This window comes from Mandrillus leucophaeus, unplaced genomic scaffold (assembly GCF_000951045.1).
Source record: "Mandrillus leucophaeus isolate KB7577 unplaced genomic scaffold, Mleu.le_1.0 Scaffold118, whole genome shotgun sequence".
NCBI classification, from domain to species: domain Eukaryota; kingdom Metazoa; phylum Chordata; class Mammalia; order Primates; family Cercopithecidae; genus Mandrillus; species Mandrillus leucophaeus.
In genome coordinates this window covers 2,466,928-2,479,983 of record NW_012100098.1, presented here as the reverse complement: position 1 = coordinate 2,479,983, position 13,056 = coordinate 2,466,928, and the positions used below count along the sequence as shown (strand labels likewise).

Genomic DNA, 13,056 nt, shown 5'->3' with positions numbered 1-13,056 from the left:
AGACAAAGAGTAACACACCATTCTTTTGAATATTTCTTTAATATTACATTTAAATATTCTCTTTAAATACAGCATTATCACAATGTAAAGAACCTAAAGGGGAGAAAATTATTTTCAGAGAACCAGACAAGCTTTGGATTCACATTGAAAATACTACCTGTGTACAGTATGTGAGAAAGGAAATTGGAAAATAGTAAGAGTTGTGGTGAGAAGAGTCATTTATCTAGGCCTAGACTGGGGCTGAAGCTGTCTGCTTCTGTGATCAGAGGCCTAGCTTTCCTAGCAACCGTGAGCTAGAATTCCGTCCAACTCAGGTAGCACCAGAAGTGAGATGGACTAGGTTGTAGAGAAGGCCTTTTGCTTGACAAGACAGTTAATGCTAAATGTTAATATTTAGCACTCAAAAGTTTGGGATCAGTGTGAATCACAACTGTAGAGTTAATGAAGGGGATGGACTTAGATTAAGAAACGACAGGTTTTCAGAAACATCAATTATCCTATGGGTTGGCAATGAGCTTAATAATTACAGATTCATATTCCTGATTTGATCCCAAAAGCTAACGTGTTCCTCATCGTGCAGCTGGAATCTACTTCCTAGATGAAGCTGGAGCCTTCCTGCAGAGGCAATGTGCAGACCTCACCCTCCCCTTCTGACACAAACTTTGAAAAAGATTCTTTTCTCCATAAAGCCAAATTCCCAATTAAGCTTCAGTCCTGTGTTTGCGGGTACCAGTCTAAGGTAGGGGAGTCTAGTTCAGTTCTGGATAGCTTCGAGATCTCAGGTACTTAAGACTCTCAACTCATGAGGCTAGGGGATGGGGACAGATAAGGATTTATGTACTTAAGTTCCCCTCCAAACTAAAACCAAGCAAACACTGGAACAAATAGGAGAGGCAGAATGAACTAAACAATGTATGTGTATTAAATACAAATCCTTTCAGGCTCAGAGTTTAGAGACTTCAGGGGTGAAATGCTTCTGCAACATACATGGTTTCTGTAAGACACCAGGGCCTTAATATCCCACAGAAAAGGCTTTATGAGGAAGATAAGTAGTGTCTCCCCCCAACACAGTTTTTCACTCTTTTGTGTGTGTGGTTAATAAACCATACCAGAAGTAATGTATGGTGTAAAGGATGCTTGAGAAGAATAGTTTTGCTCCCTACTGCCTCCATTTTAGAACAGAGGCAAAGATTGCTAATAAAAGGAAATCAGTGCTGTTCAATGGAGATCTTAGAACATAGGATGAACAGGAACCGTATTCCCCCTGATGTATTTGATTCAGAGGTAAGAACTGAATCAAACTGAATGAGTTCCATTCTATATGCTTCAAAGGTTATAATTAGAACTTGAATCCTTTGGAATCTGGGAATTGCATGTGGCATTTAAGAACTGGCGTGGCTTCCAATTTCTATACATCATCAAGATGGAGGGTCCAATAAACATTTGCGATTCTTGGACTTGAACTAGAACAGTGTAAGAACTCTCTAACCTGGTATGTTGAAAACAACCATGAGGGTAGATACAGGAAAAAAAAGAACAAAAACTGGTTGGTGACCTTAAGATTGCCACATCCTACATTCCACTAAAGCTCAGATCTCACAAAGAGGGAAAAACCTGGGTGAAAAAACAAGCACAGCACAAATATGTCATCTTTCCAAATAGCAAGCAGCCTGTTCCCACTGCCTCCTTTGGCCAGTTAATGCTCCACATAGGCCTCCTGTGGGATGGGTGAGCCCCAGCCGAAAGCTGCCTGACAGTGCTAGTATCAGATACGTACAGAAGGCTCAGGCTCTTTATAGCACATCCCCAGCCAATCCAGCTCTTTTTCTCCAAAGGAAAAAGGATGGAGGGAAAAAAAGACATAGACAAGTTTAACTCTAGTACTTAAGAACATGTGGAAGAAACAATTCAAGTTACAGACCAGGAATCCCCAGTGTGGGGAACAGGTCGGAGAACACCAAACATGTCAAATATTAACCTATTTACCAAATAGGGGATTGAAGGAAGGCAGGTTAAATTTTTGTAAATCCTGGAGATTTTGTACAGAAGCAGAGACCCTTCCACTCCCTCCTCCCGCGACTCGACCAGGTGACTTTCTAGTCTGAAGTATTATGACACACCAAAATGGGGTATCAGAATAGCCACCGAGAAAAATGAGCTTGTACTCTGCCTGGGGCTTGGGAGAGAAGGAGCTTTGCCGTGTTCTTCAAATTCTTGTGTTCTGGTCCCTACAGAAAGACTAGCTGCTTGAGTTACCCAGCTTCTCCTGTGAGATCCTAGTTCTTTGTTCCAGTGGCCCAGAAAGCTCAGTGTTCAGCACTATGCAGCTTTCTCTGCCCCAGGATCCCCAGATCAAGCTGGGGCTGGTCTCCTTGGTACTGTTTCCCTTTTAAAAAATACTCAAACAATCCTTTCCCACCCATTCCCCAAAGACCCCAATAAAATAACATGGGAGCAGCAGCTGCTTCTACAGTTTTGTTTTGAAATGGTGTTAGATAAAATAAGGGAATAAATAGAGAATGGGTAAGAGGCAGGACCTCTAGCCCCTATCACACTGCCAGAGGGAGTTCTAAGGAAGAATCTTCAGGGGGCCGATCCTCATTCTGCTGGGAGGTCTTCACCACCCCACAGCCCTCTTCATTGTCCGTGCGGAAGGGGAGGCTTGAGGGGGACCAGGAAGGGCGGAAGTCTTCATTTTCAGGCTCCTCAGGGTTACAATCTTCGGGCAATAGCGCTTCTAGGGTGGGTGTTTTCCCCACCTCTGATTTACAGAGGGCAGTTGGGTCTGTGGAGCTACAAGCCACCAGTGAGGTAACAGGGAGAGAGAAGACATTCAGATCCTTCTCCTTTGGGAAAGAGGCTGAGCCTTCTTCTGTACCAGGCTCTCCTTTCACTCCCAAGACTGGCCTCTGCTCCACTTGATAATAGACCAGGGGCCCACTGTTCAAGTAGGATGGGCTGTTCACCGCTGAGGCAGTTGGGTGGTCTGAGTTCTCGGTAAAACACAGGACAGAGGAGCCTGGGGGCAGCTGAGCCTGGATGAGAATGGGGGCTGTAAGGCCTGGGCACAGCTCTTCGGGGACAGCCAGGGGTTCCTCCAGGATGCACACACCCAGGCTCTCAATGCTCGAGTCCAGGCTGGCACTAGAGCCACTGGAATCTTCTTCTGCCTTGAGCCGTTCTAGTTCCTCTGCACTCTGCAGGTGCATCACTGCTGTCTCATTCTCAGCAATGAACTCCTGGAAGTCCTGGGTCTCAGAGCCCTGTGCTCCTGTCAGGCTGCAACTGGCAGTGGGGGAGGGCTCCTCATCTGGGGCTGCTGGGCGGCTCACCTGCCGCTTGCTCTCCAGCTCCAGCTTCATAATGGTGTGGAGGTAATGAGTCCGGACCCGGATTGGATTAAATTCAATGCGCCCTGCCATGTTCCCACAGCCATCCCGGGAGCAGCCACATGGAAAGGACATGCGATCCACCTGAGCGGGGACAAGAAGGTTGGGGCAGATGAGACCTACACTCCTAACAATGGAGATAGGAGACATCAGTTGGCAAACAGGCAGTTGGGATTTGAGGTCTCCTTATAAGAAGAAAAGCAACCAATTCAAAGCATAGCATGCAGTGTGAGCTAAGAGAACACTAGATGGTAGTTATCAGACCACTTGCATTTCAATCCCAGCTCAGCCATTAATTAGTGGTGTGACCTCAAGAGAATCATTTATCTCTCTAGGGCTTTGTTTCCTCTTCCAAATAAAAAGTAGACAAAAATCACATCACAGGGTCCTTCCAGTTAGAGTCCACAGATACTTCTCTGAATGCTGATAGTTTTCACAGAGGAAATTTACAAGCCTCAGAAACTTTTTCAGAACTTAACCTGGTTCACTGAGACAACAAAAGGCTGGACCCAAGCCTATGGCCTTCTGCAGTGACAGGCATGGGACAGTGAATGGAAGATCTTGCTACTTCAAAAAAATACATTCTGGGGAAACTAAGCAAATGTGCCTTAGTTTGCTAAGGTGCTAGAACGCAGGTTCACACAGTGGCCAATTTTTTAGCTACCTGCTTTATTTTCCCTGAGGGTTGACTAGTTTAGCTCTGAAGCAGTTGCCAAGATAATTAACTTACAGACCAGGGATATCTGGAAAGGAGATGCTTTCTACCTCCTTATCACTTTCGTATTCCAAACGGGAAAAACACATAAACCAAAAATAAAAGGAAAAATTAAAACTACAAGTAAGCAAGTAAGCATGTACAAATCACAATGTCTTTCTATGATACTGACTTACAGAAATCTCCAGTCCAGTTATACCACTTTTTTTTCCTTTGGAGATAGGGTCTTGCTCTGTCGTCCAGGCTGGAGTGCAGTGGTGCCATCATGGCTCACTGCAGCCTGCAGTGATCCTGGGCTCAAGCAACCCTCCCCGTCAGCCTCCTGAGTAGCTGGAACTACAGGCACAAAGCACTACATCTAGCTAATTTAAAAGGTTTTTTTTTTTTGAGACGGAGTCTAACTCTTGTCACCCAAGCTGCAGTGCAGTAGCATGATCTTGGCTCACTGCAACCTCTGCCTTCTCGGTTCAAGCAATTCTCCTGCCTCAGCCTCCCGAGTAGCTGGGATTACAGGCACCCATTATCACTCCCAGCTAATTTTTGTATTTTTTTGGTAGAGACGGGTTCACCATGTTGGCCAGGCTGGTCTCAAACTCCTGACCTCATGATCCGCCTGCCTCGGCCTCCCAAAGTGCTGGGATTACAGACTTGAGCCACTGCGCCTGGCCGCCAGGCCCTAATTGTAAAATATTTTGTAGAAATAGGGTCTCCCGGCCGGGTGCAGTGGCTCACACCTGTAATCTCAGCACTTTGGGAGGCAGAGGCGGGCGGATCACGAGGTCAGGAGATCGAGACCATCCTGGCTAACACGGTGAAACTCCGTCTCTACTAAACTACAAAAAGAAATTAGCCGGGCGTGGTGGCGGGCACCTGTAGTCCCAGCTACTCGGGAGGCTGAGGCAGGAGAATGGCGTGAACCTGGGAGGCAGAGCTTGCAGTGAGCCGAGATTGCGCCACTGTTCTCCAGCCTGGGCGACAGAGCGAGACTCCGTCTCAAAAAAAAGAAAAAAAAAAGAAATAGGGTCTCGCTATGTTGCCCAGCCTGGTCTCAAACTCCTGGGCTCAAGCAGTCCTTCCACCCCAGCCTCCCAAACTGCTAGTTACAGGTGTGAGCCACCATGCCAGGCCCAGCTGCATCAATTCTTAGGACTGTTATCAGGTGTGTGTGTAACAGAATAACTCATTATGGGACTGTGGTCTGAAAAGCAGTATCTGGCCAGATCTACCACAGGTATTTGTTACCCAGCTAAAAATAAAGGGTTACGAGAAATCCAATCACAAGGACTCAACATCTACACCCTCAGTAATTAAGTTCCAGATAAATTTCATTCTTTGGGATGGTATTGTCGTTTTCAACTGAAATGTGTCTTAAACTGTCCCCCATTAGAGGGCCAACAAGGGGCCAGGCATGGTGGTTCATGCCTGTAATCCCAGTACTTCGGGAGGCTGAGGCAGGCAGATCACCTGAGGTCAGGAGTTCAAGACCAGCCTGGCCAACACAATGAAACCCTGTCTCTACTAAAAATACGAAAGTTGGCTGGGCATGGTGGCTCGTGCCTGTAATCCCAGCACTTTGGGAGGCCGAGGCAGTCAGATCACGAGATCAAGAGATTGAGACCATCCTGGCCAACATGGTGAAATCCTGTCTCTACTAAAAATATAAAAATTAGCTGGGTATGGTGGTGCACGCCTGTAGTCCCAGCTACTCGGGAGGCTGAGGCAGGAGAATTGCTTGAACCCGGGAGGCAGAGGTTGCAGTGAGCCGAGATCACGCCACTGCACTCCAGCCTGGCGATAGAGCGAGACTCCATCTCAAAAAAAAAAAAAAAAAATTACAACAATTAGCCGGGCATGGTGGTGCACACCTGTAATCCCAGCTACTTGGGAGGCTGAGGCGGGAGAATCACTTGAACCCGGGAGGTGGAGGTTGCAGTGAGCCGAGATTACGCCACTGCACTCCAGTCTGGGCGATGGAACGAGACTCCATCTCAAAAAAAAAAAAAAAAAAAAAAAAAAAGGGCGGCCAAAAAGACATGATACTTTCTCTTTCATGTGACTATGGTTTTAAGCTCTGCTAGGCCATGTCTGATCCTGAATTATAAAGCTCTGAATACTATTTTGATTTTTCAAAATTGGAATAAAGGTACTAAGTGTTTGCAGATAGAATCTATAGGCCCGCATCATTCTCTAACTTTTTGAGACAGGGTCTTGCTCTGTCGCCCAGGCTGGAGTGCAGTGGCACATTCATAGCTTACTGCAACCTATGCCTTCCAGGCTCAAGTGATCCTCCTCCCATCTCAGCCTCCTGAGTACCTGGGACTACAGGCTGATGCTACCACGCCCAGCTAATTTTTGTATTTTTTGTAGAGATGGGGTTTAGTCATGTTGCCCAGGCTGGTCTCAAATTCCTGGGAGGCAATCTGCCTGCCTGCCTCAACCTCCCAAAGTGCTGGGGATTACAGATGTGAGCCACAGCACCCAGCCCTGCTTCCTTTTATCTCAAGGAATCAGTATTTAGGAAACAGTTACTAAATGTTACTAAAAAATTTTTTTTTTTTTAAAGAGACAGGGAATCACTCTGCAACCCAGGATGGAGTGCACTGGTGTGAACTCAGCTCACTGCAGCCTCAACCTCCTGGACTCAAGAGATCCTCCTACCTCAGCCTCCCAAGTAGCTAGGATTAGAGGTGTGAGCCACCGTGCCTGGCCGTGTGTTCTTTGCTTACTCTGTTGATGGAGGAGGGTTGTGGAATTGGAGAGTGTTCACAGCCATAGGGAAAGCACCCCTGAATGGGCCTCCCATGTTCAGTGGCACCCACACCTCACCACGCTGACCCTGGTGTAGATATACTATCTCAGGCCAACTTGGACGGACCTGGCATTTAATCCCAGCCTGGCTGCAGGCACACGCTTCTGGGTCACAATACAGTCGGCAGTCACAACCACATTCTTCCCGTGACAGGCGGATGGCTCGAAGTTCTTGCTTCTCTTCAGCATCAATGCGGTGGACCCCAGAAGCCCTCAGCAGGGCCCGTCGCCGCTTGGTGGGCAGAGGCTGCAGGAAGAAGTAATCGTCCACCTCCACATTTTCCACATCAATATCTTCATCTGACACATCATCCAGCGTCAGGCCATCGGCCTCCACCGACTCCACTGTCCCATTCTTGGTCAGCTGCCAAGAGACAGGAAAGGTTAGCCTCATAGACATGAGTGGCATGCACCTCCTCAATGACCATCCCAGAGCAGCGCTGTCCCTTGAACTTTCTGCAATCATGGGAATATCTGTGCTGTCCAAAATGATGGCAGCTGCTAGCACATGTGGCTACTGAGCACTAGAAATGCGGCAACCGGAAAACTGTCGTTTTATTTATTTATTTTTTTGAGACGAGTCTTATTCTGTCGTCCAGGCGGGAGTGCAGTGGTGTGATCTTGGCTCACTACAACCTCTGCCTCCTGGGTTCAAGTGATTCTCCTGCCTCCCAAGCAGTTGGGATTACAGGTGTGAGCTACCATGCCTGGCTAATTTTTTCTAATTTTAGTAGAGACAGGGTTTCACTGTGTTGGCCAGGCTAGTCTTGAACTCCTGGCCTCAAGTGATCCACACACCTCAGCCTCCCAAAGTGCTGGGGTCCACTGTGCCAGCCCAATTTACATAATTTTAATGAATAGCTGTATGTGACTACTGGCTGCTATATTTACTAGCATCGGTCAAAAGAATAAATCCAGAGTAGGAAGATGGGAAATCTTATGCACCATGACCTTTCTGGGTCCAACCTTCTCAAAAACCCGTCTCATCTTCCCTCCTACACGAAAATCTATTTCCACAAACGTACCCTCCATTTCCAGACACGTGTCCCCTAATTTACGCTCACTTGCCTTCTAACACAGAGAGAAAAAGGTACATGACTGGGTGATGCTTGGATATATAGAAAAATGTGAAACACCTTCAAGTTGCACCCACTGCATGCAAAACTACGTTCTTGAAAAAAAGGGCACATCGAAGTGTAGTAAAAGGCTACCAGGTCTTCATCAATGAACCCAAATCCCCACAGTGTGAACAATTATCTGTGCATGCACTTAAAGAGCTCCATTTTACTGTCAGGAGAAAAAGCAAATATATTAACAGATATTAAAGAAAGCCCTTAGCTGAGAAAAAATGTATTCCTTCTCCTTTCTAACTTTTTTTTTTGGAGACAGGGTCTCACTGTCGCTCAGGCTGGAGTGCAGTGCATGATCTCGGCTCACTGCAATCTCCGCCGCCTGGGTTCAAGTGATTCTCCTGCCTCAGTCTCCCAAGTAGCTGGAAATAACAGGTGCCTGCCACCATGCCCAGCTAATTTTTGTATTTTTAGTGGAGGCGGGGTTTCACAATGTTGGCCAGGCTGGTCTCAAACTCCCGACCTCAACTGATCCACCTGCCTCCGCCTCCCAAAGTGCTACAATTACAGGTGTGAGCTACTGCACCGGGCCTAATCCTTTTTTATTTGACTTCAAAGAAAAGCTGTATGTGAGGAAAGGTGGTATCAATAACACTGAGTGTACTAGGTACAGGCAGAAATCTGGGTTTTCTGGGCTGGGATGGATAGAGAGCCAAGAAAGGGAGTCTCGGTGGAAGGACAGATGGAAGACAAGCTGTGGCTGAAAGAGTTCTGAAAACTCACTAGAGAATTCAAGTAAAGAAAATGAGGCCTCATAATCCCTGGGGCTCTGGAAGCTGCTAGCAGGATGAAAGCCACGTGACTGGAGCCTTTGGTTGATTTCATCAGACAACCACAGAGTAGAGCTGGTAAAGGGACAACTCCTGGGAGAGACGTGATGCAATAGACTTGGGTAATCAGCTACACACCTGGTTTTCTTGTTTGTTTGTGGGGGAGGCGGTAGAGAAATGAAAAGTAATGTGGGGCTTCTGGAGGTTCCCTAGTCAGTGGTTTTAGTACTAGGCAGGCCAACTACAAGGGCCTTTCTGTGGATCTCAGGATTGCTCCTGTCTACATCTCCAGGGTTGACCTCCCGCTAAGCATCCCCTCTCCTACTGTCCTCTCATAGGCAAGGGATTAGAGATGTAACACAAGGACACTCATGTAGATGTGAGAATTTAAATATCAAGACAGAAGTGGCATTTCACATCAGTGAGAAAAGAGGCTTCTAGTTACTAAATGGTATTGGAACAACTGGATATTTTCTGGGGGAAAAAAGATTCCCAATTTATACTGTTCACGATAATGAGTTCCATATGGATAACAGGCCAAAATACAAAAAATGAAATAAAAATATTAGGAAAATTATGGTTAAAATTGCAGAACACCAAGCAGCTGCTGGAACAACCCCAAAGGAAGACAAACATTAGATGGTACATGAGAGATGCAGAATGTACATTTTTTGAAACCAACTGCCTCTCTTATAGAGGGCTAAAAACAGGCGTGGGGCAGTGGCGCATTAATGTTACCCCAGCACCTCTGAGAGACTAAGGGGGAAGAATCGCTTAAGGCCAGGAGTTTGAGACCAGCTTGGGCAACAGAACAAGACCCTGTCTCTACAAAAATTGGCCGGACACGGTGGCTCACTCCTGTAATCCCAGCACTTTGGGAGGCCGAGGCAGGTGGATCAATTGAGGCCAGGACTTCGAGACTAGCCTGGCCAAAGTGGCAAAACTTCATCTCTACTAAAAATAAAAAAATTAGCCCAGCATGGTGGTACATGCCTATAATCTCAGTTGAGGGAGGCTGAGGCACAAGAATTGCTTGGACCTGGGAGACGGAGGTTGCAGTTAACCAAGATTGTGCCACTGCACTCCAGCCTGGGCAACAGAGAGAGACCCTGTCTCAAAAGAAAAAAAAAAAAAAAAACTACAAAAATTAACCAGACGTGGTGGTGATGCAGCTGTAGTCCCAGCTATTTGAGAGGCTAAGGCAGGAGGATTGCTTGAGGCCAGAAGTTTGAGGTTACACTAAGCTATGATCAGGCCTCTGCACTCCAGCCTGGGTGACACAGTGAGACCCTATTTCAAGAGAGGAAAAAAAAAAAATCTAAGCAAAGAATAAACTAGCTAAGGTAAAGCAAGGGCTTCCTCTTGACATATAAAGATAAACCTGGTGCAGTGGCCCACACCTGTAGTCCCAACTACTTGGGAGGCTGAGGTGGAAGGATCGCTTGAGCCCAGGAGTTTGAGACTAGCCTGGGCAACAAAATGAGACCCCATCTTTAAAAAAACAGAGTGCTGTATTAGATGTCATCACTGCTGGTGCTCACTAAACATCCTGCTAACAAGTAGAGCTTCTGTATCTGTCTTGGGTTTGCCTGGCTTTGTCCCTAGAATTCCTGTAAGTGGAGAACACAGAACGGGATGGTTACTGTTTTGACAGATCATTCCTCTGCCAGATTTAGGAGAGAGGAGTTTTCTTCTAGGGAAAGGAAGGAATGCCTTCAGTGCAATTGATGAGAACAGTGTTTATTTGCCCAGCTGTTGCTACAGCAGCTGGAAGGTGATAGGGTCAGTGATGGAATTCCTACGACAGAGGAAAGGGAAGCCTGAATGTCATTCTAGAGTGAGAAAAACAGGTGTAGGGCTTTAGGAATAGTCTGAGGGAAGTAGACATAGAGCTCTCAGAGAAAGAAAGGAATGAGATGCTCTGGTTAGCCTACATTCTCTACCACCAGTTCTCCAACTACACCACATTCTAATGTGTCTCTCTCATGACTCTGGAAATAATGGAGCTACCTGTTTTAATATGGGTCAGCATGCTTTGGGCTCCAAAGAAACCTGGCCAGGCTTAAACTGGTGTTCTTCAAATTTGGAATCAGGATCTCTGGGGGAAATTGTTGAGAATTAGTAGAAACTATAGCTATGGGAATACCAAACAGTGCCAAGATAAAAAATGGGTGGCTATGGGCCAAGCGCGGTGGCTCACGCCTGTAATCCCAACACTTTGGGAGGCCGAGGCAGGCAGATCACGAGGTCAGGAGATCGAGACCATCCTGGCTAACATGGTGAAACCACATCTCTATTAAAAATACAAAAAAAAAAAAAATTAGCCGGGCGTGGTGTTGGGCACCTATAGTCCCAGCTACTCAGGAGGCTGAGGCAGCAGAATGGCGTGAACCGAAGAGGCGGAGCTTGTAGTGAGCCGAGATGGCACCACTGCACTCCAGCCTGGGCAAAAGAGCGAGATTCCGTCCCAAAAAAAAAAAAAAAATGGGTGGCTATGAAGAGGCATCTAAGGTGGGTCTTTTCCCGGCCTCTCTCTCTCTCAAAGAGCTGGTGCTGTATCAGGTGGCAGGCATAGTATTATACAAGTCTAAATAACTATTTGATAATGCTGTTTGTATCTACAAGATTATCACGTAAGGGTGATGGGGGTTATAGAAACAGCAGGATCCTTTCAGAGAATGTGAAATATCCAAAACCTGTTCTGTGCATCCAGTCAAGGGACAATCATTTGACCAGAAATTGAAAACTGTGCTTCCTTGGGTTCCAGGGTGACAGACCTGAATGCCTGGACGTATTCACATTTTAAACCTAAAAAAAGAAAAAATTGGGGGAGGTTGGGCATGGTGGCTCATGCCTGTAATCCCGGCACTTTGGGAGGTCGAGAGGGGAGGACCCCTTGAGCCCAGGAATTGAGATCCCATTACTATTAAAAAAAATACTAGCCAGGCATGGTGACATGAGCCTGTGGTTCCCAGCTACTTGGGAGGCTGAGATGGGCAGATGGCTTGAGGCCAGGAGTTTAAGGCTGCAATGAGCTGTGATTGAGTCACTGCACTCCAGCCTGGGTGACAGAGAGAGACCCTGTCTCAAAATAAAACACACATACATACATACATACATACATAAAACTGAGGGAGGCAGTGGGGGTTTGGGAGGAGGAAATTTTAGGGAAGCCATTTTGCTATATCTGGTAGACTCCCCTGCCAGATAAAAAGAAGGGAGTTTCGGACTAAGATTTGATTCCAAATCTGAGATTTCTCATTAGAAAGAGTTGAAATCTCTATACCCCAAGGACAACAGTCAAATTAAAAGAAAAAAAAAAATTGGTTGAGTGCAGTGGCTCACACCTGTAGTCTCAGCACTTTGGGAGACCAAGGCAGGTAGATCACTTGAGACCAGGAGTTCGAGACCAGCCTAGGCAATATGGCAAAACCCTGTCTCTACTAAAAATACAAAAACTAGACAGATGCACACCTGTAATCCCAGCTACTCTTGAGGCTGAGGCACAAGAAATTGCTTGAACCCAGGGAGGCTGAGGTTGCAGTGAGCTGAGATCATGCCAGTGCACTCCAGTCCCCTGGGCGACAGAGCAAGACTCTGTTCCGGGGAAAAAAAAAAAAAATCAATCAACCAACCAACCAATGAACCTAAATGGTTTCCTACATGGACAGCAGCAGACCCCAGACCCCTTAGGCACCTTCATTTTTTTGGCGTGGAGTTTCTCTTCCTTCAGGTGCTCACGCAGAATCTCTCGATGGTTCACCTCCTGTTCTTGGGCAAACTCACAGAGTGTGTAGCTCCGTACAGAGTTATGGCGCTGGGCCATGCCCAGTGAGCTACCACCCTGGCTGGGCACACTGGTAAAACCCTGGCGCCGGGCAAAGTAGTATACAGTCACCTGGTCAAAGCGTACATTCTTCCTCCGCAGCTGCTTCTGCCGCTTCAGGATGGATGTGGCTGAGAAGGGAGCACAGAGAGATGTTTTATTTATTTTTCTACTTACTTATTTATTTATTTATTTATTTATTTTTGGCGTCTCGCTCTGTCACCCACGCTGGAGTGCAGTGGCGTGATCTCGGCTCACTGCAAGCTCCACCTCTCGGGTTCACACCATTCTGCCTCAGCCTCCTGAGTAGCTGGGACTACAGGCACCCACCACCACGCCCGGCTAATTTTTTGTATTTTTAGTAGAGACAGAGTTTCACCGTGTTAGCCAGGATGGTCTCGATCTCCTGACCTCGTGA

General features: G+C 46.7%; 1 protein-coding gene across 3 annotated transcripts in view; it reads right to left on the bottom strand.

Annotated features, from left to right (window-relative positions):
- Positions 1 to 20: 20 nt before the first annotated feature.
- CSRNP2 (cysteine-serine-rich nuclear protein 2) overlaps positions 21 to 13,056 on the bottom strand; it is a 33,892-nt gene continuing 20,856 nt past the window's right edge. For all 3 annotated transcript variants that reach the window (XM_012002609.1, XM_012002615.1, XM_012002622.1), the window contains 3 exons: positions 12,510 to 12,769; positions 6,980 to 7,276; positions 21 to 3,473 (listed from right to left, as the gene is read on the bottom strand). In XM_012002609.1, coding sequence (XP_011857999.1) covers positions 2,550 to 3,473; positions 6,980 to 7,276; positions 12,510 to 12,769 — 1,481 coding nt within the window. In that variant the 3' untranslated portion in view covers positions 21 to 2,549. The remainder of the gene's footprint in view (positions 3,474 to 6,979; positions 7,277 to 12,509; positions 12,770 to 13,056) is intronic.